We start from the raw sequence: 24,858 nt of genomic DNA on the forward strand, positions 1-24,858 counted from the left end.
TGAAATTATATAGCACTTCTTGAAGTTACATAGTGTTACTTCTACATTACTGTGTTGGTTGAAATAGTTAAAAAAAAAAGTGCTCGCTGTATTTCAAAGGGGGGTGACATATATCAGAGTCACATTGTAAGAAGAGCATGTGAGATGGGAGATAATGTTATAACCATCATTGGAAAATACAACTTGCTGTAAGGGGTATGTTAGACTGAACCCAGAAATGGGCTCCTGGGCATGCCATCCTCATGTTTACCTGTGGCCTCGATACTTGGTTCACCAGCTATAGGAGTAGTGGCCAGTTAGATAAAAAGGTTACATCTGTCAGGCTTTCTCCATCAGAGTATCATGTTTACAGCTTTGTCTGTTGGGTGTTTATGGGAATGGCATTTGGTTCCTGATCTTGGGAAATGACCTCTCAGCCTTAGGCCTAGAGGGTGACTGTCACCCAGAGGTCTGAGTAAAGACCTGTTCCTCCCCAACTTGTGGAGAGGCTGGCTAGGTTGGATATACTAGTGTTGTTTCTAGGTTTTCTGGAAGTTCTGTGCTTCTGTCTGCAGACTGAGCTGGGTTTTAGCTCCAACCCTGCCCTGCCCACTCTGTGTCCACCTGTGTGGACTCAGGGCCCTGGTAGATAGTGAATGGGTGGGCAGAGACACCCCAGCAGCTGTCCGGGCCTCTTCTTTCCTCTTTGAAGGAACTGATGCTGCTGCCGATGAGGGCTACTTCATCTATTAAACCCAATACACTTGTCGCAGCTGCTAAGCCCCCGTAAGCCGCCGGGCGCGGTGTTTGTGATGGGACTGACAGTGCATGGAGGAGGCTGATTATACACGATTCCATTTCGTGGGCCCAGCAATGTAATTTCACAGGGCGATCAGCGTTTGCATGTAATAGCAGGCTGTGCTGAGGTGTCAGAATATTAAAGGCGCTAATGGCAAAGCTCCCTGTTACACAGGGGGCCACCCGCCGCGCCTACAGCAGGGCTGCGTGGCAGGCCCGTCGCAGATGGCTGGCCACTAAGCTAATGGGGCAGCAGCCAAGGCGGGCAGAGCCGCGAGAGGGGAGAGCCAGCCGGGAGCAGCTCAGCACCTGCTTCCCTGCGCTTGGAAATTACAGCAGCCCAGGGGAAGGGAAGTGTGCATGCCTACCTGGCACAGAGCGGGATGGCGCAGTTTGGTAGACCAGCATCTCTCACCCCAACTGCACCTGCCCTGGATAGGACTTAGGCTCCTCAGACACCTTTCCACCTGCACCGCCTCTGGTCAGGTGGGCTCTGATGGCTGGGAGAAGTGCAGCTGGAAAAGTGGCACTCGAGAATTTAGAACCAGCATGGAAAGGGGGCTCAGGCAGAGATTGTAGCAAGAACTCTTAAAACAGATTCCTGTCCTTCACTGATCAAGGTCAGAAAGCTTCTGGGTCCCTAACCCCCACACCCCACAGGCTGGCAGGAGAAAGTTCGGGGATAGGAAGCAAGTGGGGGGGGCGGTAGGGAGTAGACTATAATTAGGGCCCCTCAGTTGATGCCAGTTTGCACAGGGCTGGGTGGCAGCGCCTCTAGATATGATTCCTTCCATCCATTGTTGGCTGCCGCAACAACAGCCAAGCCCTTGCCTGTGCACTTGCCAAGTTTGCTTCTGCCATTCTCCTTTGCCCTTGCTATGTCTTCTACTTGGTTCCTTCAGTAACACTCCCTCCAGGAAGCTTTCCTAACTACCTCCAATCCCCCATGGGCCTATCTGTCTCCATTGTCCCTGTAGGCAACCCATGGGGGACAGCCTCTCTGAATCCTCTCTTGCTCTGATAGTTCCCTGGGTCCCAGACTTGACTTCTCAGCCAGAATCTGAGCCACGGACCACATCATCTTGTCCTGAGCTGGTCTCCCAGGAAGGCTCTGCTAAGAATTGTGGATGGATGTCATCTCTTAGGGAGGATGTCAGGAGGGAGTGGGGAATGGAAAGATGGGTATGCTTGTGTGGGTATGTAAGCTCAATGGTATATATATTTATATATATATATATTTGGGGGGAGGGGAGAGGCTTTAGAAATGAGTGCTGGGAGTGGTGAGCATGTGGGTACAGATGCGGAGGGCAGCACGTGTAAGGATCCAGACCACACATTGGTAGAAGCACAGGTGGCTGGATGACCCTGTATTCTGGGTGGCTTTCTGTGTCTACTGGCTGTGCCTGAAGGGTACCCACGGTGGCAGGGGGAGCTTGAGGTGCTGGTTCATCGCACTGTGCCTCGAGGTTTCACTGTGACTGGTGGTCATGGGAGAGTTCAGCTCTGCATGAGTGTGTAGCAGTACCTGGAGGAGACATGCTGGGATTCTCAGCAGGGGCAGTAGGGGGAGAGCCCGGACTGAGGGAGAGCAGTTTTAATTAACCATTTTTAATATCATTTTGGACTTTGGCTGGTATGTGAAGGCCCCGCTGGAAGCAGCATTTGTAAAAATTAAATCCCTCTTATTAGGAGCTTGGCAGACCCATGTGCACATGCTGCCCCCCTCCCCCCGCCTGTGCCCCCCTGAGGAAGTGCTGGATGAGGCCATGTCACAGCAGCAATTGGTTATCACGCCTTATCTGGGAATATGAAACTGCAGCATGACACCCGCGGCCACGGTGGAGACACCAATTCATCTCGCCCTCCCTCTGACAAGCTAGACTGCCCTTCCTGAAAGGCATCCGTCAGGCAGGACTGGGGCTGCTACCTTGCTTGGCACCCCTGCTTTCCTGCCATAGGTGCTGTCTTGCCCTGGTCCAGCTTGGTCCTCCTGGGCTCTGCTGCCCTCTACCCTCCTTCCACATGTCCCAGTCTGGGGAAGTTCTTGGGGAGTCATTATTATAATAATAATCTAATCATGCTGACACGCGTCGGGGCAAGCGTCTAATGTTATCTGAAGTGGTCTTCCCGCTTAGCTGTGATAAGACTCAGGATGACGTGCAGATAACGTTGAGCTGCCCTGTCCCCGAGCCGAGAGCAGAGCAGAGGGGCCTCAGCAGCCCTGCCGCCCGCCGCTTTAAGCCGGGAAGCGGCAGCACCTGCTAATGCAAGTGTTTAATATTTGATGGGCTGGGATAAAGCAGGATCACCTTCGAATTGAATTGAGTGTCAGCCGAGAATCTATTACTGAAATTCGGGTGTGATTTGACAGCAAAGTAGACGATGTTATTCTTCACTAGTTACTGCAATCTTCTCCCCGACATCACTTAAATATTTTTTTCTTTGCTTGAGTAAACACACATTATCCTTCTTTTTTCCCCTTCCTTCCCTTTTTCCTTTTTAGAGGGGGAAAAAACCCATCCAGCTCACCTTCTCCAGGCTGATAGAGTAGATTGTTATTTCTTTATTTGTCCTATTAAATGGAATTTCTGATCGTTTAATCCGGCCTTTGTAAGTGATTTTAAAGTACTTGAAAGCCGCCCGCCGCTGCTCTCTGGCCCACTGCACTCCAGCCGTGGCCCTGACCATGCTTAGCAGCTTCTCCAGCTATGCACCACCCACTGGCTGCTTTCCCTCCCTGCCTAGTTTCCCCAGCTCCGTTTCCCCAGCTCCGCCCTGGCTTGAAGCCAGCGACCTCTCTCTCTCTCTCCTGTCCTTGAGTCTCACACTCATCCCCCAATTTGTGGTTGCAGCTGTGACCTGGTAAAGGGTGGGAGGGTTGGCTGGGAAGGTGGACCATGGCTAGTACCTCTGTGGTCAAGGAAAATGGCTTTGGAGGATGCTGAAGGTGAAGTACACTGTCTACTGGCTCCTAGTCTTTTAGTGTCTGTGGGGCCAAGGTTTGGTTCCTGCAGCTGGGAACTAAGGATACTAGCCCTCTGCCCAGCTCCCTGGCCCTGGCACAGACTCTGTGCTCAGCTTCCTGTCCTGTTCTGAACCTATGCTGGGTGCTTTTTCTTGTGAAGGAGTCTATAGTGGGATGTGGACCTCCTGGGCCCATTGATGGGTAGGGGCAGTTCAGTGCCTGGCAGACAACGGCAGCAGTCATTTTAGTATCTTTAGCGGACTCACCACCTAACTTTTGGGGATTCACCCAAGCTTCATTCCCATTGAGCACTGCCCCACATGCTGCCTGCCCTTGGGAGAATGGCAGACTAATGTTTGGGGACTTCTCGGGTGAGGGGTCAGCTAGCTATGCGAGCCCACTGGTAGAAGCCCAGGACTTTGCTAGCAGAGTGATTGGGAGTTAATTCCCGTTGGGCCACTTAATAGTGTTCTAACCTTTGTATGTCTCTTCTTTCTGGATCTCAGTTTCCTCACCTGTGACATCAGGTCATTGTGCCTGTAAGGGACTATAAGAGAAGGTTCTGGCTATCCCTGTCCTGCCATGTACCTGCCCCCTCCCATCTCATCAAGGTTGGCAGTGGCCAGGTGACAGGAGTAAGGGTTGGAGGGGGGCAATGAAGTGCTGGGGTCTGAGCAGATCGATGCCCCCAGCACTTCCTTCCCCAACCCCAGGAAAACAATTAAGTACAGATCGATGGGTGGCCGCTTTGAATATGCATAAGTGAGCACTTGACCTTCAGCAGAGATCTGCTTCCCCTAACACACACACACACACACACTCTCTCTCTCTCTCTCTCTCTTTATATGCTTCCCTCACAGCTGCTTAAGTCAACCAGGTGACCTTACCCCTCCTCAGTTGAGCCCCCACATGGCACTCAGCCTTCTACAGCCTCACATGTCTCTGGGTCAAAAGCAACTTGACCATAAGCAGGTGGTTGGCCCCCTCTCACTTCGGTTTTCCTATCTTTGAGGTTTGAATATTGGTCCAAGTCCTTCCCTACACCAGTCTCTCTGACCAAGTAATACTATGGGGGGGGGGGGGGCACACAGTAGATAGAGTGCTGGAGACTCTGGAGAGGAGGGAATCTAAGGGCAAAGGGGTACCCTGATGAGAAGAGGGGTTCTGACAAGGAGGGTCTTAGTAAATGGGAGCTCTCTAAAGGAGCTGATGAGATATTACCCAGTGAGGTCCCGGAACCTCTGATGGGGAGATGCCCAGGAGAAAGGGGGCTGTGGAAGAAGAAGGGCTTTTCTGGTGGAAAGGGAACCCAGTGAGGGGACTCTCATGAAGTGGCATGATGAGAGTAAGCCCTTGGGGGGGAGATTTGGTAGAGGGGTGGGTGAGTGATGGGGTTGGTTCAGGGGTCAGGGCCTCTATTAACCATTCTTGCCTCCTGTCTTCCAGGCTTACAGCTTCGCCATGGGCTGCTGGCCCAAGAATGGACTTCTAGACATGAACAAGGGCCTCAGCTTGCAACACATAGGCCGGCCCCACAGCGGCATTGGTCAGTCCCTCCACATGTCCCCCTGGCAGCTCGGTCAGTCCCCTGCCCGCACGCCCCAATCCCCTGGCACACAGGGGTTCTGTGACTCTTTCAATGCTCTAATGGGGTGCTCTCCGTCCGTAGCTGGGGTGAGCAGGCGAAGGGGCGGAGTGAGGGGAGAGTAGATCCAGGCTATTGGAAAGGGTCTCTCAGAACAGTATGCATGAGGAGGCTGAGGTCTGGGCTTTGGGTGGGTCACAGGTGGCCTTGGATTCAAGCCAAGGTACCCCCGCCCCTGGCTGCATCTCTGGTGTGTGATGTCCTCAGAGGGGTGGGCACATGTCAGCTTACCCACCCCCCATGGAGCTGGAGGAGGCTGTTTAATATTGTTTCAAGTCTGTGGCCACTAAACTGGGCGATCAATGGGAGTTAAGGAGATGAATTATTTAAACCTCACCAGCTTTTAATTAGTCGGGGTCCTTCTGACCGATGGCTCCGTCCACAGGGTATTGACTCCCCCGCAGGAACAGCAGCCTCCATTGAGCGGTGCCTGGGTTGGGAGGGGTCACTTGGGGTACCAGGTGGGGGTGCACCCTCAGGGAGATTACTGCTTGGGGGGGTTGGAGTGGCTGTTGTTCTAGGCACTGGAGACTCAGGCAGTCTCAGTACGGATACATGTCTGTCTGTGAGTGTGTGTGTGTGTCTGTGTCTGACAACTTCAGCTGCATGTCTCCGTGTATCCATGAATGTGTATATCTGAAGGATGTGTGTGTGTGACAGTGTATCTGTATATATTTTCCTGAGGGCATGCTTCTATGGAAGCAACCATCAGCTTGTGTGTGTATCCATCAGAAAGTGTGTCTGTTCCTGTCTGAGTGCCGTGTTGTGTGCATGTGCACACAGATGCATGCAGATGCTTTCAAGCAGGCGTTGGCTTCGTTCCAAGTGGGGAGGAACAGGGGTATTCTTGGGGGTAGCGATGACATTATCATAACCTAGGTACCTTAGGGGAGGTATCAGCGGTTGAGGGGAGGGGACCAGCAAGGTACACCTAAAGGACCCAGTCACCTGCTACAGAGAAGCCCCTCATTCTTTCCACAGACATCACAGGTGCCTGGTAGGTGCTGGGCATTCTGAATAGAAGCTCCTGTCCTCAGGGAGCTCACATCCTGGGAGGAGACAGAGGCTGAACTGGACATTTGCCACCCAGGGCACTAAGGGCTGTGATTGCAGCACCTGGGTTGTCTCAAGGGAAGTTTCCCCTGTCCTCAGTTGGCAAGGTGGCTTCTGCTCCTTCGTTTACATCTCACTGACTTCTGGAATGCCCTGTATCATTCTAGTTGCGGGGGAGGGGGGAGTGGAATTTGGGGGTACCCCGTGACAACTGACGTTCCCTCCCAACTGCTATTCCGTATAATCTAGAGTAGACCCCAAACCTAGCAAGATGCTTGGGGGGTCAGCAGGAAGTTTTCTAGAGAAGAGGACACTTGACTCCGGTGATCTTTGAAGATGAATAGTTTGCTAGGCTAAAAAAAGTGGGCAGCCTGACCAGTGGTAGTGCAGTGGGTAGAGATGTTGTGACCAGAATGCTGAGGTCACCATTCGAATCCCGAGGTCCCTGCCTTGAGTGTGGGGTCACTGGCTTGAGTGTGGGATTGTTGAAATGGTTGGTGGCTTGAGCCTAGGGTTGGCAGCTTGAGGGGGTTGCTATCTTAACTTGAGCCTGAGATTACTGGTCTGGTCCATGGCCAAGGCATGTACGAGAAGCAATCAATGCACAATTAAAGTGAAGCAACGAGTTGATGCTTTTCTCTCTCTCTCTCTTCCCCCTCCCCCAAAAAAGAAAAAATAGGGAAAAGGTTTTTTTCTTAGGGGAGAAGTGTGTATATAAAGCCTGAGGGCATGAGGAAGCTTGGCATAGTGAGAGGACTCCTCCAGATGTCTATAAATACATAGTTTCTACTGGGCCCTGGCAAGTTGGCTCAGCAGTAGAGTGTCAGCCAGCGTGTGGAAGTTCTGGGTTTGATTCCCAGTCAGGGCACACCCTCTCCTTCCTGTTCCCCCTCTGCTCTCTCCCTACAGCCATAATTCAAATTGTATGGTTTGAGCAAGTTGGCCCTGGGCGCTGAGGATGGCTCCATGGCCTTACCTCAGGTACTAAAATAGCTCGGTTGCCCAAGCAATGGAGCAGTGGCCCCAGATGGGCAGAGCATTGCCCCATAGGGGGCTTGCCAGATGGATCCTGGTCAGGGGACATGTGGGAGTCTGTCTCTCTGCCTCCCTGCCTCTTAAAAAAAAAGTTTCCACTGACTGGAAACTAACTTTTGGGTTAGGGAATGGCTAGAAAATCACCAGGGAAGTAAGTGGGCCTTGAATGCCAGGTTAAAGGGGGTAGATTTCTCAGGTGGTTTTTCTTTATTTTTTATTGAATTTGTTGGGATGAAATTGGCTAATAAAATTATATAGGTTTCAGTTGTACAATTCTATAATACATCATCTGTATATTGTATTGTGCTCACTACCCCAAGTCAAGTCTCCTTGCATCACCATTCATCCCCCTTGACCCTCTTCTTCCTTCTTGTGAGGTTTTGATGAGACAGGAAGTTTGTGAGGAAAAGAATGACATGATATAGAGCTCTGATTCAGAACCACTGAGACACTTTGTGCTACACAGACTCATTAACAGGTGCTGAATAAATTCAGATAGGTGGATGAATGAACAGGTGAGTTGATGAGTTAATAAAACAATGATGAGGCCTGACCAGGCAGTGGCGCAGTGGATAGAGCATCAGACTGGGATGTGGAGGACCCAGGTTCGAGACCCTGAGGTCACCAGCTTGAGCATGGGCTCTGGTTTGAGCAAAGCTCACCAGCTTGGACCCAAGGTCGCTGGCTCAAGCAAGGGGTTACTCGGTCTGCTGAAGGCCCGCGGTCAAGGCACGTATGAGAAAGCAATCAATGAACAACTAGGGCGTTGCAATGCGCAACAAAAAACTAATGATTGATGCTTCTCATCTCTCCGTTCCTGTCTGTCTGTCCCTGTCTATCCCTCACTCTGACTCTGTCTCTGTCAAAAAAATAAATAAATAAAAGAATGATGGAAAGGGAGGGACCAGAGAATGACGGCCAGTGAGAGGACTCATATTGGCCCAGGGGAGGAAGAACTGCCTGCAGTTGAGTCTGGCCAGTGGAACTGAGTTCCCTCAGCCTGCACAGCCCTGAGCTGGGTGCCCTGCTTCTGCATCTCTGTCCAGGGTGTGTTTTTGGAAGGAAAGTTTCCTTGTTTCCACTCTTTGCTGCCTCCTGGGACTCAGTGGTGCCCCTCTTGTCTCTTCACCCATGTTGATTCTGGATTAGGACCCCTGAAGAATTCCTTCTTCATAGAAGGTTTTTCCATCTGGGTGAGTGCCAGAGGACAGCCCAAGGCTGCAAGTGACAACAGAGTAAGGGCTTTGGAGCTAGAAGTTCTGGCTCTACCACCCAGAGACCTGTGACAGATAAGGGACAGCTGTTGGGAAGGTTTAGTGAAGTCAGCAGTGTGAAGGGCTTGTGCAGTGCCTGACACACAGTGGGTACTCAAGGACACTGGGGGTTCCTGGCATTTGGTCTTTGTATCTTTGAATGAAGAGGGCTGCCCTGGCAGCTCCTGGCTGGCTCTGAGGTGGGGGTGAGGGTGCTTGGAAGGGAGGAAGGCTGCAGGGCATTAATTGGGCTGGGAGAGGCAGGGAGGGGAGGCGTGGGTTTGAGCAGTGAGGTTAATGGCCCTCGCGCCAAAGAGACAGCTTTAATGAGCTTCAGCTGGCGGTGCCCCGAGTTACTGTGCGTGCTAAAAGGGTCGCGCTGTAAGAGTTTGATGTGGACTGTTTCCCAGCCCTGGGGTCAGGGGTCAGTCCCTGTCACTGGCCACTCAGGCTGGTCCTCAGTGACATGGTGCTAATTAACTGTCTGAGGAGCTGCCAGCCTGGAGTGGGGAGTGGTATGTATATTGGAGGCTGGGGGTGAAGCAGCTTTGGTTATGCCGGGCAAGGGTTCTGCAGATCCCACAGCTTAGCCATCCCCAGGATCTGCTTGGTTCTCCCACAATGCCATGGGGAGACAGTGGCTCAGTATGCAAGTCACCAGTGACCCTAGGCCCATTGATGATCCTAAACCTCCTTCTAAGTAAGGTAAGTATGGCAGGGGAAGCCTGTGGGGCCTACGTGGCGGGAACTCCTGCTAAGCATTGGGTGAGGAATGTGCTGAGAGAACAAGGGAGCAGACAGTGGAGGGTGGGCTGATGAAGGGGACAGCTATAGAAGGGCAGAGGGCCGCTAGGATGGATATGGGTGGCTGAACTATTTGAGGGGAGTGTGGGAATGTTCAGGCAGAGGAATGACCTGGCCAGAGTTGGGCTTTGGTCAGAGCATCCTGAGTGTACAGTAAGGACTAGTGGGGAGAAACCGCAGAAGGGGAGCTACAGTAAGGTACGTGGAGGTGACGGGTCACTTAGCGCCGGCGGTGACTGTGGGAATGGAGCCGGGTCCAGGTCAGTGAACATTTACCTTGCTTTTACTATGTGTCAGGACTGTGATAAGTGCTGGAAATGTATTGGTACAGATGACAGACACAGGGCCAGCTCGCACAGAGCTCACAGGCACAGTCCAGGATGAGGTAATGGCTTGGCCCTGGGGATAAAGGAGAGGGCTTGGGTAGAGGCAGTGAGCCCTGGAAGGAAAGGGCTAGGGGCTGTCAGCATGGCCTCTCAGTCAGGGGACGGCCACCTGCTCCTGCTCCCAGGGGAGTGGACTTGGCTTTGTGAGCCTGGGGAACAGGGTCGTGCTGGAGTGGGTTGTGGGTGAGCAGGAGCTGCGTGTGTGTAGAACTGGATGTTTCGTGGGTTCTGTCAGCTTCCTTGATTTGGGCCAAAGGCTCTAGGCAGGCAGCCTCCACCAACGACTGCTCAGTGCTGTGTGGTTCTTCTCTCATTTCAGCCAAGGGTCAGCAGGGCACACATTATTTATTTAGGGGCACTTTGTGTTAACTAATTTAATTTTTACACCAGTATTACGAAGGCAGGCATCATCATTCCCATTTTATAGGTTAGAAAACTGAGGCTTAATTAGTTAAGCAACTTGCCTGAGATCACACAGCCAGGTGAATTGAGGAGTCAGGATTCAAACCAAGGTCCATCTAAATGCAAAGTCTGTGTTCTTACTGCTGTGCTGAACTGGAAGTACCTTTTTGGTGTCAGGCTTTAAACTACCAAGATGATGAGGAAGAAAACAAGCTCACTTTCCTCATTTCCCTCAGTGTCGTGTGGCACATACAGGCCTTGACAAGGCTCCAGTATCGACAGCTGAGGAGAAGAGGCATTGCTACCCCTTCACCTCTGCTGTAGTAGTGCTCAGAGACCGGGCCTGCAGACATTGGCTTCTGACCTTCTGACCCTGACTGTTGTTACTCTTTTTTTTTTTTTTTTTTTCTTTTTTCTGAAGCTAGAAACAGGGAGAGACAGTCAGACAGACTCCCGCATGTGCCCGACCGGGACCCACCTGGCACGCCCACCAGGGGGCGACGCTCTGCCCACCGGGGGGCAATGCTCTGCCCCTCCGGGGCGTCGCTCTGCCTTGACCAGAGCCACTCTAGCGCCTGGGGCAGAGGCCAAGGAGCCATCCCCAGCGCCCGGGCCATCTTTGCTCCAATGGAGCCTTGGCTGTGGGAGGGGAAGAGAGAGACAGAGAGGAAGGAGGGGATGGGGGTAGAGAAGCACATGGGCGCCTCTCCTATGTGCCCTGGTCGGGAATCGAACCCAGGTCCCCCGCACGCCAGGGCGACGCTCTACCGCTGAGCCAACCGGCCAGGGCCCTGTTGTTACTCTTTGAGTTCAGTTTGGCTCCACCTGTTGGCTCAGGAAAACTTGCCCATCTGTTAGGGACCATCTCCTCTGGGATTCTTGCCTGGCCCTCTCAGTGTGGGTGTATAGAATACACCTTTAGGCCCCAATTATAATTTATTTGGTAATGATCAGGCCCTACGTACTTGACCTCTCTAAGGGCAAGACCCAGGCCTCCTTTGCTTCTTTCCTTTTGGAAATCTGCACAGGAAATGTTACTAAAATCTTACCAGTTGTTGTGACATGGAGGCCCCATAGACCACTGGTTTCAGCTGGCTGGGAGAATAACTGGAACCTTCCCTGATGCCCAGCTGGGTGGTCCTGCCCTGGTTGCTTAACCTACCTCAGCCCAGGGAGTGAGGAGGGTCTCTCTGAGACTCATGGTAAAGTGGGGTAGCCAGACACAAGTAGACCCTCAGGAGTTTTGTCTAGCACAGTTTGGCAAGAGAGCTGGACTGGCAGGTGGCAGGATGGGGTTCTGGCCCCAGGAGAGTAGTACTGGCCTGTGGTCTCCCCTGAAGGAGTGGGGTGTCTATCAAGAGTCTAGTCAGAGCGCATTAGCTCTGTGACATGGATCTCATTAGTGCCCGTGAGAGGTGTCACTGCGGGAGAATTGTTGGCTCAGGGAGACTCTTGTACCAAAAGGAAGAAAGGACAGTGACAGCCTTTTCTCTGCCGCCTCTGCCGCCAGCTCCCTGGGCCGCCCGCCCTCCTCCTCCTAAGTGGGGTGTGGGGGTGCTGGCTAATGAGCTCATCTACAGTGCAGCTTTGCCTTCTCCTCCTTGAAGTTCTCCGGGTCCCTCTGAAGACCTCAGGCCCAGGATTAGCACACACCAAACACCAGCCCCCCTCTTGCCCAGCAGGGAGTTCCTTCTGATCACCCTGCCTCTGCTACCATAGGCAAGGGAAAGGAGGTGGGGCAAGACAGCCACTGTGGCCAGTGGGAGGGGACTTTCACCTTTGGAAGGCTCAAGCCCTCTGTCCGCCTTGACCAGATCTGCTTCTCTGCAGCGGGCTCTTTCTTCCTGGAATTGTGACCTTCTCTGCCCCTCCCCTTTCTCTATGACATCTCCCATCCTAGCAGGGCCTCCCTGTCTTTGATGAACCTTCCTCCCAAGGCAAGGAAGAATTTGGGGACTCTGGTCCAGGGTTCGATGGAATGTGGCATTTAGATACAATCTAATACAGGATTTTCTGGCTCAGCTGGGATTTAGGAATTAGCAAGAGCCTAGTGTCTGGGCTTCAGATGACCTGATGGTGGCAAAGTATTGGTATGAGGTCCCTGCAGACCTAATAACCGTCCCTGGCTATTCTAGAGGGGCAGAGAGGTACCTCGCCTCCTCCCCCCTGCTTTAGTCATCTTGGGGCTGGGAGGGGAGGAGTCAGCACAGCTGCCTTAGGGGGAGGGTCCATAGATAGCTGGAGTACATGCTTCCCCAGCTCTATCCCCACTCCAGTGGGTTCTTCGTGGTGCAGCCCAAATAAAAGAGGATGGATAGCCATGAGAAGAGAGCACTCTCTAGGCGTCCAGAGAGTCTCCGCTGGCCTGCTTGGATAGTGCTCAAGGAGAGGGGTGCTCCCTCCCTGAGCTGGTACCCTCGGAGCCCCAGGAACATCTGAGGACTTCGTCCTTACCAGACACCATGCTGTAGTCTTCAGTAGCAACCACAGATGGAAAAAGGATAGATGTATGGACGAGTGGACTAATGGATGGAGGGAGGTTCTGGTATATGTATGTATGTGTTCTGTGTGTGTGATGCATTGGGAAGTACAATCTTTGTTTTTCTACCTTCCTAGCCGCGAGCCCCAGCCCAGCGACTCCTTGTCTCTCTCTGTATCTCCTGTCAAACCATCGCAGACGTAAATGACAAAGAAATCAGAAAGACAGATCAATGCCGGCCAAATTAGCACTTGCAGATAGACTGTGTGGGGATGTCAGCGCCCTGACCCCTGGTGATCTTGCAGCCTCCGCTGCTGATATTATGCAAATTGCATCCATCTGGCAGGACCTGCGTGCTTGCTGCTCCTACTCAGAGGAGTAATGGGTTGGGGGTGGGCGGGAGTATTGGAGCAAGAGTTGCTGGAGTGAGTGAGTGCGTGTGTGTGCATGTGTGAGTATGTGCTTGAGTGTATGTGAGGGTGTGCGGTGCCCACCAAGCACTGGGTGGTGATGGAATGATTGACAGGGCAGATAAGGGGCTGCATTGGATTCCTTTGGGCTGGGGGATTAGGAGCAGCCACAGATGGGAGATAACCGGACTTCATTTCAGTTTATTTTCCTCCTTATCCCTTCTCCCCACCTTCATTCCCCGAAAAACACAATCTCTCTAGTTTGTGTTTTCATCAATATTTGCAAGTCATTACCACTGGTTTAAGGTGAGAGACAATGTCAGGACCCAGACCCGGTCGGCCCCTCCCCCAGTCCTGTACAGTTCTAGTACCCTGAGAATGAATTCCTAGAGCAACCCAGTCTGCAGGGCAGTGGTGTTCACAGTATCCCACCTCCCTTGCCAACAGTACTCATGGGGTGAGCCGTATGTCGTGAACCAGTCCTACTGACCTACCTCATCTGACCTAATGCCCCCGACAGTCTTTAAACCTGGTTCCTGCCACTCCCACCTGTTGCTGCTGTGTGACATCTCTACCTCCAAGTGTAGCCTCCAGCTCAGGTGCTTCTGCCCCTGGTATTAGCCCTTGGGAGCTGTTATTTCTCTTCTGTGGGACTCTTAGACCCTTCCTCACAGCTCTTCTGGTCCTTAACACTACTGACCGGCATCCAGACCCAGCTGGGAAAATTGGGGCCTGTGGCCTTCGGAGAGGGGAATTTGTTTGGTCTGGTCTGAATCCCCATCTATACCAGTATCCTTCCACAACATTTGCTGAGTGTCAGATGTGACAAAGAGGCTTTATATCTATTATCCTATTGAATTCCCAAATTCTATGAGAGAAAATGTCACCAAATAGGGAACTGAGGCTCCGGAAGGTTGTCATTCACCCAAGGCTGCAGAACAAGGAACCGGAGAGCTGGAATTTAGACACTCATTTCTCCAGGGCCCAAGCTCTTAATCAGCAAGCTGTACTGTCTTGCTGCTGTGCCACCAACCCCAGACACACACATCACCATGCCTGGATTCATTTAAAGGAACCCTCCTTGTACAGTAGGCAGACAAGTTCCTTCAGCTTGCAGCCTCTGAACACAAACCCTGACCCAGATCAGATGCCCTGCCAGACTGAACCAGACAGAAGGGAACAGGATTTAAGCACATCCTGCTCTCAGGAGCTGTGCATCTGAGACACTTGGTCTGTAGCAAGAAGGACACACAGAGGACAGAATGCACCCAGCAGCTGAGCCTGCCCAGGGATATGCTGTACCACGTGGCATCTAGGCTCCTGCAACTCAGCAAGAGGGGCTGAGCAGCTCAGGCCAGCCAGCTGTGGTGGCCGAGGGCACAGCTGTCCCAGAGGCCCCCCCCAAAAGGGGGTTCCAGCTGTATCCACCCACTAGGCTGGGTTGGGAGCTGGGAGTGTTGGGGACCTGTCCGGGTACACGTGTGCAAGGGGAGCTTGTTCTAATGAGGAGAACATGGCTGCTAGTTAGGCGAGGGGCGGGCGGGGAGCCGCAGAGCTGATTGAAGGCAGGGGCAGGGGTCAGACAATTAGGCCCAGATCCGGCCGTTTGATGTGAGTTCTGAGGCCTCAAAGCCTCCCTTCAGCCCGCTCCCTCCACTCCCTACTCTCCCTCCTCTTTCCTTTCTTCTTCTGCCCAAAGGCAGGAAGGATGGAAACGCTTACTCTCACTGTTACTATTATTAAACTCTGTGGCAAGCCAGCCAGACCCCAGGATTCCTGCCCACAGGGGGGCCCCCAGGCTTCCCAAAGCCCTTGAACCCCAGGGGACATCTGGCCAGTAGCCAAGGCCAGCCTCAGGGCAGGGACAAGGTGAGACCCAGGACAGGGCAATCCTGCCTCTCCTGTTTCAGAGGCAGTAGTGAACAGGGTCTCCAGGTAGAGATTTGGGCCTGGGGCGGCTAGGGCCACATTCCAGGCCTGCTTTGACCATCACCTCTTGCAGCCAACTAGTTCTTTTCTGTTCTGTCCTTAGGTTGGGGGTGGGGACGTGGTTCACTCACGCTTATACCCCTTTACACACACAGTTGTGTGCAGCAGTCACACCACAGCCTCGCCCTGCAAGGTATAGATACACAGAGCCCCACGGTACTGTCACACTTATACCAGAGCAGTGTTCCCCTACCCCCAGCCCAGATGTCTTAACCCACATATTGTCACAGGGTCCTACTCTAGTCACACTCACTCGGGCTTGTGCAAAAGCCCTGACTGTCCCCTAGGACCCTAGGAGCTAAGCCCTTCCCCCAAAGTAGCTGGGAACTGCAGTAAGACCTTATGTCCAGTCCCCCATCACAGGAAATAAAGCCTTTTGAGCTGATACTGACCAGAGAGTGGGAAGAAGCCAGATTGGGGGGGGGGCAGTGGGGAGAGGGAGGGTGGGGGCAGAGATAAATGTTAGCTCATTTCTTCCATAATTAGTTACTCCCTCATCCCCGCGTTGTAATTGTGAACAAGCTGTAATGTTTAATTAGTCTGTAAATGAAACCCCAATTTCATAATGGCCTGGCTGACAGGGCTAAGTGAGCAGGGGAGGAGGAGAGGGGAGGTAATAGGGAAGGCTTGCAGAGGGGGAGGGAGGGATTATGGGATCACCTCCTCTTCTTTTGAGCCCCAGCCTGGCCTCTGTGGGGTAGGCTAAGTGACTGGGTCCAGTAAAGGCAGACTTGCCTTTACTAGCTTCTCAACTGGCCCTTCTTACCAGAGAAAGGGGAGGAAAGGGAAAGTTCTTGGCATCCTTACTCCACCCTCCCTGCCTCTCCTTCAACTCTGTGGTTGGGATACCACAGTCACGCCCAACTGAGAGGCTACTGGTTGGAGAAGCTGACTTTGGGGGCCCAGGCCTGTGACCCCAACAAGAAGGATGCTTCCTCCCCAGGTCCAGTATTCCCCTCCCCAAATCACCCTGCTGAGAGACCTTTGCTTAGCACCTGGACCTCAGAATCTGGTCCTACACCTAAAGGAGCCAGTGACTGGCACAGGGCCCCTCCCCCTCCAGAGCCACTGCTAGCGGAATCCAGCATCCATGCTGTGCTGACACCCAGGCCAGGCCTCATCTCCGTAGGTATCACAGCAGACTGTGATAAACTGGAGCTGCCGCAGGGGGGAGCCCCTGGCCCCACGGCTGCTCATCGGTCTCTCCCTGTCTCCCCCACAGCATCCTCACGGCCTGCACACACCCGGCCCGCCTGCCGCAGCCATAAATCTCAATTTACGAGGGTGGCTCTGGTGGGGGAGGGAGGCAGCACCACTAATGACAGCTCCTCAGCCGGATTTTTCATGTTGCACAGTCATAAATTTTTAAGAACAGCATGGGCAGCACGTTAGCGAGTTATCGAGGCTGCCTCTGTGCTGGCCGCCTAGCTCCAAGAGAGCAAGCAGAGTCTGGGGAGGGCAGGAGAGGCATTTGGGGCAGGGCCGGGGCCCAGCAGCCAGACTAGTGTGGAGGCAAGGGAAAGCCTGGGCCAGGCAGGCAGCTAGCATGAGCCTTGGCACAGGGTGGGGAGTGATGCCAGACAGCTGAACCAGGGCCAGGCGCATGGGGGGGATCAGGCTTGTAGGCACACAGAGCATGGTGTTGGGATCTGCTGATGGATGCCTCTGCTCCAGGACTTGACACCATGATGTACGGGGAGCCTGAAGACATATGGATTTTCAAAGTGGCCACTTTGAATAGAATTACAAACTCTGACCATGTGCACAGTGAGGCCTCTGCCCTGGCCGAGCTTCACTTGGTTCATAAGCCAAGTGCTTTCTAGGATTGTTCTTGGGAGTGAAGGTCCCTGGAGTTACCGAGAGATTTCTAGGGAAATGCCCACAAAGGGGGTAGATCTGTAGATGCGCTGGACCCAGGCTGACTGCATTCTAGCTAAGGCTTATCACTTCCAGGTTGGGGGTCCTGGGCAAGTCATTCACAACCCTGAGCCTCTGTTTCATCCCTTTAAAGTGGGGTTGATGATGGCTTCTACCTCTCCAGGCTTACTCTGAGGATTTGAAAATGCTTTAAAACCCTGAGTACATGTTAGATTGGTTGCGACTTAAATCTCTGGGAAGAGTTTGAGGGAAATATCTGGGGAAAGATCTCTGCTGGGCATTTGCTTTTGTTCAGTGGTTTATTCAGAAGAGGTGCGTTTGCTGAGGTCTTCTGGGTGCCCAGTGCAGTGCTGGGTTTTCAGATAAGAGGAAAGCCCCTTAGGAGGTGGTGTCAGCACTTGTGGCTGTAGTGGGTCAGTGTTCCCAGCCCTGTGCCTGGCCTGCCCTCAGGGCCATGGGCCAGACCATGTGCTGTTCTGCCATGGCACAGCTAAGCCTCAGAGTGCTGAGAGGCCCACACAGGCTCCTCACAAGCCCCCAGGCCAAATGCTCCCCAGAGTTTCCTGTCTGTGCCACTCAGGGTCAATGGTCTTGACCATCTATTGGGAGCTATTAGCACAAGGTCAAGAAAGCAGATGTTGCTCAAGTTAGCAGAGGTGATGTATGTGTTTTTATCAGGGTGTTCAGGGTGACTCCATGGTAATCTACTGGGACAGATTCTGGTTGTTTAGGGAGAAGAGTGTCCCCAAACTGGGCCTTGTTGGTATGGGGGCAGTACCCTGCCCCTTCTCAAACCATTCTCCTCATGTTCCCTGTTCTCGAGCACAGTGCGCACCCTCATTTCCTGGAACCTGCCATGCCTTCTCACCTTACGGCTTCCCACGTACATTTTTCCCTTGGGAGCCCCCATTCCCTCCCCTTGGCCTAACACACACTCATTCTTCAGAGCATAGCTCAAGTTTTGCTTCAACAGGGAAGTCTCCTCTGTAGCCATGTGCGCTCCATAGCACCCTGCACTCCCTTCATAGACTCTGTCACAGTCATAATTAAGAAATGAGTCGTTTAACGCGTCTCCCCCCAATAGATCGTAAGTTCCCTGAAGGCAGGAACTTACATCTGTTTTGTTCAGCTTGTATTCCCAAAGCATACCATAGCATCTGACTGATGTAGGCAGATAGTAAATAAAATGTATTGTTTTTAATTGAGTTAAATTGAGTCGAGATGGCCCTGGCCCACCCCTATGTGCCAGGGCAGAGGGAAGCGGACAGAGAAGTGCCTGGAGCTGAGGTGGTTCCCATTAGTCCTCATGATTAATTCACAGCCACACTGTGATGGAGTGGGCTTGTCCCCAGTCAGCGCCTCCGCTGGGGCCCACCTGTTAGCGACAAACAAACAAAGAGGATAAATAATGCATTGGGAGCTGAGCCAGGCAAGGCGGCGGTATTGAAATTAATAGGGATTAGCTGAGCAGCTTGAGGATGAAATATTTACCAGGTAAGACTGGGCTTAGGGAGGGCAGCTCCCCTCTGAGTCCCCAAGCATAGCCACCCTTCTCCAGACATCACTGGCTAGGATTGGGGAGCCCCAGCACCACTGCTGCTGCCCACAGTGCCTTGATTTACAGGACCAACTGGTCAGACTGCTGAGAGCTCAGGTCCCAGCCAGCCTCCTGGCACAGCAGTTTTAGAGAAACCAAGATACTAGGAAGGAGTGGAGGTGGGGGAAGGGCCTGGAGCCCTGGGGCACTTTAGAAACTGGGGACAGGAGCCTGACTGATTTCCGGCAGCTTTGGGTGGCAAATGTCAGGGCTGGAGGAGGTTCACTTGTGATCTTGTCACCCCATAGTTCCCTCTTTCTTTCCCCTTAATACATATAGACTAGGAGATTCTAACATTAGTGCCCTCAAGGGGTTTGTGGTCTAACAGGGTGACTGAGGTAATCACAATGGGCAAACACATAGAAGGGATTCCTAACACAAATGTGGGGGCCCAGATAAGGAACCCCAGGAAACGATAGCAAGCCCAGGTCATGAGAGTCAAGGGGGAGCGCCAGCTGAGAAGTGGAGAGAGATGTTCCACGCAGAAGGAAAAGCATGTGAAAAAGCTGAGAGGCAAGAGTCTGAACCGCCCACCTTCATCCAACGGGACAGTGGGACAGAAGGGGCCCCAGAAGGGAACCTGGGCAGGTCCCTTGGGACTTTCTAAGGAGTGTGGGCACTGTCTTGAGAACAGTGAGGCACTGGTGGAGGTGGCAGTGGTGGTTTGTTATAATTATTAACTCAAACTTTTTTACTTTGAACTTATTTTACATTAGCAAAAAAGTTTCTATATGTCTGTTACCCAGCTTCCCTGATGTTAACATCTTTATACATATAATCACAGTGCAATTATCAACACCAGGAAATTAACATTAAACTAAAGGCCTTACTGAATTTCACCAGTACTTCCACTACTGTCCTTCCTGGGTCATTGAAAGGTTTTAAGACAGGGAGTGAAATGACCAGATTTGTGGTTTAGACACCATGGTGATTTGCAGGGGGCACTGCTGTCACCTAGATGAAAGATGGTGGTGCCCTGGACTGGGATAGTAGTAGTGGGAAAATAGATTTAGAAATTATTGGAAAATATATGGTAATTAAAACTTCAGGGTGCCCTGGCCAGTTGGCTCAGCGGTAGAGCATTAGCCCAGCATGTGGATGTTCCAGGTTCAATTCCCACTCATGGCACACAGGAGAAGCACCCATCTGCTTACCCCTCTCACTTCTCTCTCTCTCTCTCACTTCCCCTCCTGCAGCCATGGCTCAGTTGGAGCAAGTTGGCCCTGGGCACTGAGGATCGCTTTATGACCTCTGCCTCAAGTGCTAAGAAGAGCTCAGTTGCTGAGCAACAAGACCAATGCCTCAGATGGGCAGAGCATTGTCCCCTAGTGGGCTTGCTGGGTGGATCCCAGTAGGGGTGCATGCAGGAGTCTATCTCTCTGCCTCCTCTAATTGAATTTAAAAATTAAATAATTAAATAAATAAATAAATAAATAAAGCCTCAGGGGTAAGTAAGGTTGCCCAGGGAAAGAGTAGAGGGTGAAAAGGGAAGAGGGCCAATGACAGCTCCAAGCAACATCCACATCTATAAAGGAGCTGGAGGAGGGTGGGATGGAAAGAAGGTTGTATCCCTAAAGCCAACAGAAGAATGTTTCAGGTTTAAGTCCATTGGGTTGAGTCCATCTAAACCTGAGAAGCTTCCATTGGACTTCACCCCTGTGAGGCCATAAGCATCATTAGAGAAAGCAGTTTGGTAACGCAACAGTGAGATCAGATTGCAGGGTGGGAGGTGGTTAAATAAGACCTTGAGTGTTAACAACTCTGAAGTTTGGCTATGAAAGGGAGGAGAGATTGGGTACTAGCCACATGGAAAAGGGAATTAAAGAGTTGTTTTTAAAGATGAGAGAGACTTAATATATTTACATGCTAATATGAAGGAACCAGTGCAGAAGAAACAGTTAGGGTTCTTCATAATGTGAGGCCCCTGAAAAGGCAGTGAGATTGGACTCCAGAATCCAGGTGGAGTGGAGGGATGGGCTTTAGCAGAGACATCAGGATTGATGCTGTCTGGTAACACGATAGGGGAGAGAACTGGCACAGATGCAGGAGAGTGGCTTCTGTATTTCCTGTGAAGTAGGAGATGAGTGGGTGGGTGAGGGAGTCAAGGGTGATGTTGTGGGGAAGGTGTTGGAGATTGTGGCAGGTAAAGAAAATTTGAAATTGTCACTGTGGAGAAAGGGAAAGAGAGCTTACACACTGACTAAATTGGCTGGGCAATTTTATACACCAGATTGAAGTTGATGACTGATTTTATGGGTGGCGTGAATCTATATGGTTGTGATTTTTTCTGATCACATTCAACTCAGATGCAGGCATAGATGAGATAGAGTTTGGGTTTTTCCTGACAAGGGTGATGGAAGGAAAAGGGGGCAAGAGAACTGAGAATATTGGCAAGAAAGGAATGAAATGATGAACCATGAAATCCAGGTTCCAAAGGGAGGTGGATCGGTTATGTTTCTAAGACAGAACTTGCTTGATACACACGCAATAGCCATTGTCCTTCTAGCTCTTAGTAGTCCCTGTATCATTAGGGGCAGCAGTGTGTACCCAGTTAAAAGACTAATGTTTTTACTTCCTCATACAGTTAGATATGGTTATGTCTCTGAGTTCTGTCTAGTGAGATAAAATGAAGTGTTGTGTGGGACCTCCAGGAACAATACTTAAAAAGAAGTGACCCAGTTAGATAATACATTCATCTTGCTTTTTCCTTCTTCCTCTTTCCTAAAATGTGGATGTGAAGGTTGGAGCTCCAGCAGCCATTTTGGACCATGAGATAACCTGGAAATTAGAAACAGCATGCTAAGAAGGGCAGAGCAGAAAGAAGCCCAAGACTGATGACTTTGTGGAGCTGTGGGGCTTTTCGTCAATTTAGATTGCAAGCCATAGGCTTAGAAAACTTTTCTAAAGTTGTATTTTCTTCCCTCTCTGTTTTCACATGGGTTCCCATCTAAACTTGACTCTTTTTGCCTTTTCAGTAACATGGCCTGTATCCTGAGCCACAACAGGAGACAATTTGATCATATGTATATAGCGAGCATAATTAGGGCTACCATCTTCCTAGCCTGAAAGCTCAGTGTCCTCATTGCCCTTGCTCTACCTCTTCCATTCAGCCAGATTTACATTCTAGGGTCCATTTGTTATGTCACTTTCTTTTCTTTACATTCTGTATCAGTTAGTGTGCTTTCAGCTACCAGAAAAAGAAACCCAATTTAAAATATGTTAAATAGCCCTGGCTGGCTGGCTCAGTGGTGGAGCATCGGCCTGGTGTGTGGAAGTCCCAGGTTTGATTCCTGGCCAGGGCACACAGGAGAAACGCCCATCTGCTTCTCCACCCCTCCCCCTCTCCTTTTTCTTTATCTCTCTCTTCTCCTCCCACAGCCAAAGCTCCATTGGAGCAAAATTGGCCCAGGCGCTGAGGATAGCTCCATGGCCTCTGCCTTAGGTGCTAGAATGGCTCTGGATGCAATCGAGCAATGGCCCAGATGGGGAGAGCATTGCCCCCTAGTGGGCATGCCGGGTGGATCCCAGTCGGGCACATGTAGGAGTCTGTCTCTCTGCCTCCCCGCTTCTCACTTCAGAAAAATACCCCCCCAAAATTAATAATAATAAAATTAAAAAGTTAAATAATAAGAGGATTTATTAGCTTACAAATGTTTAGAGCTGAGGTGATCCTCAGGATGGTTAATTTAGTATCTCAGCAATGTCATCAAGGACCTGGATTTTTTTTCCATGATCTTGTTCTTTTATCTTCAGTGTGTTCTTGGGAGACTAACTCCCCTCAAGGTCGGATGGTGACTTCTGCAGTCCCAGACCTGTGCGAGCATGAAAACAGCCAGCAGACTATAAAGGGCTCTTTCCCCCTTGTGCTTCTCTTCTTAAGAGTGAAGAAATTTTCCGTGAAGGTCTTATAGCAAACTTGCCCTCTGATCTCAGTAGCCAGAACACATGGTCACCCCTAAATCAGTGACTGGCAAGGGGAAGAGGGTCATCACAAATGGCTGAGACCATGGAGCGTTCACATGAGTGAAGAAGCAGTGGCTCTGCCAGTGTGGCAGAGGGAAGGGCTGTCGGGGAAGCAGTCAGAAGTGGACAGGGAGAACGGCGAAGGTAGGAGGGGTGACGTAGGCAGAGAAGCAAAGGTAGAAATGGTTTCAAGTGAGATGAAAAAAAAATATTACCAGAAGCTAGGAATATTTGAATTTAATATTTCAAAGAAGGAGCAGTAGAGAGGGTGTTAAAAAGGTTGAGGGTATGACTAGAAATGGTAGAAATAACATACAGACATACAGTGGACAAAGGCATTAGTGCTGAGGTCATAGAACCGAGGGGCTGGCAGCAAGTTTCTCAAAGAATAGAGGCTGTCGCGGGCCATGGTATGGACTTTCACACATGCTCACAAGGAATTCCCCAGCTAAGCCGATGGCACATGGGTCTGGGACCAGGTCACAGGTGCCTGGGGCAGCCTAGGCAAGCAGCCAAACCTCTCTATGTCCCAGTGTCCCCATTTTGGAAAGCATCTGCCCTGGTGAGTTAAGCCATTTAGGAACAGGTGATGCCCTGTCACCCTCCTATTGGAGCTACCCAAGGACCCCCAGAAGACAGTCCCACAGGAGACTCTTTAGGGACAAGTTACGGTGGAAACTTGGTTGGAGCAGAGGTGGCTGCCGCAAATGGTAGGTGTGCTCAGATGTCCTCAGTAACCCCTTCTTCCTCTCATCCCTCTCTGGCCAGGGCCCCTTCACGTGACCTTAGCTTTATCGGGTTGTCCTCTGGCATTTCTAGCTATGGCATTCCAGGGCCAGGAGGAGGGTGAGGCTCCTTGGCCCTCTACCTGGATGGGGCTTTGGCTAGGAATGGGGGGGCAGGGGGGCAGGCACCCGTTGTAATGGCCAGAGCAGCCACCCTGTTACTACGGCGTATTTCACTTTTAATTCTGACATATAATGTAATGATCTTTTTTAAGGCCCGATGATATTATCTGCCTGACTAGATTATTGAGTCTTCATCATCTCCAGATAAATTTATGGCCAGGACGAGGCTCAGGATTTATCATCAGTCAATAGAGCTCGATACTCTAACAAGGCGTGTAATAAGATATACATATTTAATGATCCAAGGGGAGGAGCGCTAATAGGAGCCCAGAGTAAGTGGTCCACAGGGCTGGGGCTCTGCCCTAGGGCTGCCATAGCTATAGGGGAATGGATATGGTCTTTGCCCAGTGGTCCCCAACTTTGGCCTTTCTCAGGACTGCCTCAGTCTCCTCCTTGTCAAGACCCTGAAGTAGAGGCAGACAGGGACAGGGCGAGGCAGCACTGGGACAGTATCAAAGCTAGGGCCTAGGCCTCTTCAGCTCAGAGGGTTCATGCATCCCACTGGGGAACTCTTTCTGCTTCTGGGCCATGGAACGGTTTGGGGGTCTCCTTAGACCTGTACTCCCAGGCCCCTGAGCACGAGGGCGGACCCACAAGGGGAGGGAGTGCTGGGGCTACGTGCCCGGGCTGCTGATGGTGACGGATGGTTTTTCATTACAGCCTCTCAGGTCCTGCCCGCGCCCTGTGTGGAAATTCTATTTATTCCCTAATTTGTAAAAATTCCCTCTTTATCTGATCCCAATCAGGGCGGGGTAATTGGCTCTCTGGGGCAGCGGCTGGGGTCCTTGATGAAGAGCTATGTGGATGTACCCAGCCCGGCCCCCGCCCGGCCCGCCACCAGGGCCCACAATTAATAATGATTTGCAAATGGCAGACAAGCAATAACACAGAAAGATGTGGCGTCCGCGCTGCCTCTTCATTTCCTCCCCTCGCAGATATAAATGGCCACAGAACAAAAACCCAGCACTATAAATTCTGGAATTAGTTATTCACCGGGATAAATGGGGCCTGGAGCTACTGGCCCTATTCCTGCCACCCTTCTTTCCTCCTTTCCCTGATCCAAGTCTGTATCCTAGGTGTATTCAAAACCTGGCCTCTGACTCCTCAGCATCTTTGGCTCCTGTCTCGGTTCCCCAGCTTCCTCCCAGCCCCTTCCTGTGTGGCCCAGAGTGGGGAGTGGTCACCTGTTGTGGGTCTGGAGCTTCCTCAGCCTACACCTCCTCTCACTGTCCAGCCTGGCTTCTGTCCACACTCTGCACTGGGATGTGAATGGAGTTGACATATCCTGCCAGGCCTGGGAGTCTAGATCAGGGT

At 51.6% G+C, this 24,858-nt stretch overlaps 1 protein-coding gene across 4 annotated transcripts in view; it reads left to right on the forward strand.

Annotated features, from left to right (window-relative positions):
* Positions 1-24,858, forward strand: part of ERI3 (ERI1 exoribonuclease family member 3) — a 131,521-nt gene that overhangs the window by 98,354 nt on the left and 8,309 nt on the right. For 2 of the 4 annotated variants that reach the window (XM_066269382.1, XM_066269385.1), the window contains exon 8: positions 5,189-5,321. In XM_066269382.1, the coding sequence (XP_066125479.1) occupies positions 5,189-5,321 (133 nt within the window). Of the gene's footprint in view, positions 1-5,188; positions 5,322-24,858 lie in introns of those variants that run through there. The other 2 variants (XM_066269386.1, XM_066269384.1) reach the window with 1 other exon arrangement.

Source organism: Saccopteryx bilineata, chromosome 3, assembly GCF_036850765.1.
Source record: "Saccopteryx bilineata isolate mSacBil1 chromosome 3, mSacBil1_pri_phased_curated, whole genome shotgun sequence".
Classification (NCBI taxonomy): domain Eukaryota; kingdom Metazoa; phylum Chordata; class Mammalia; order Chiroptera; family Emballonuridae; genus Saccopteryx; species Saccopteryx bilineata.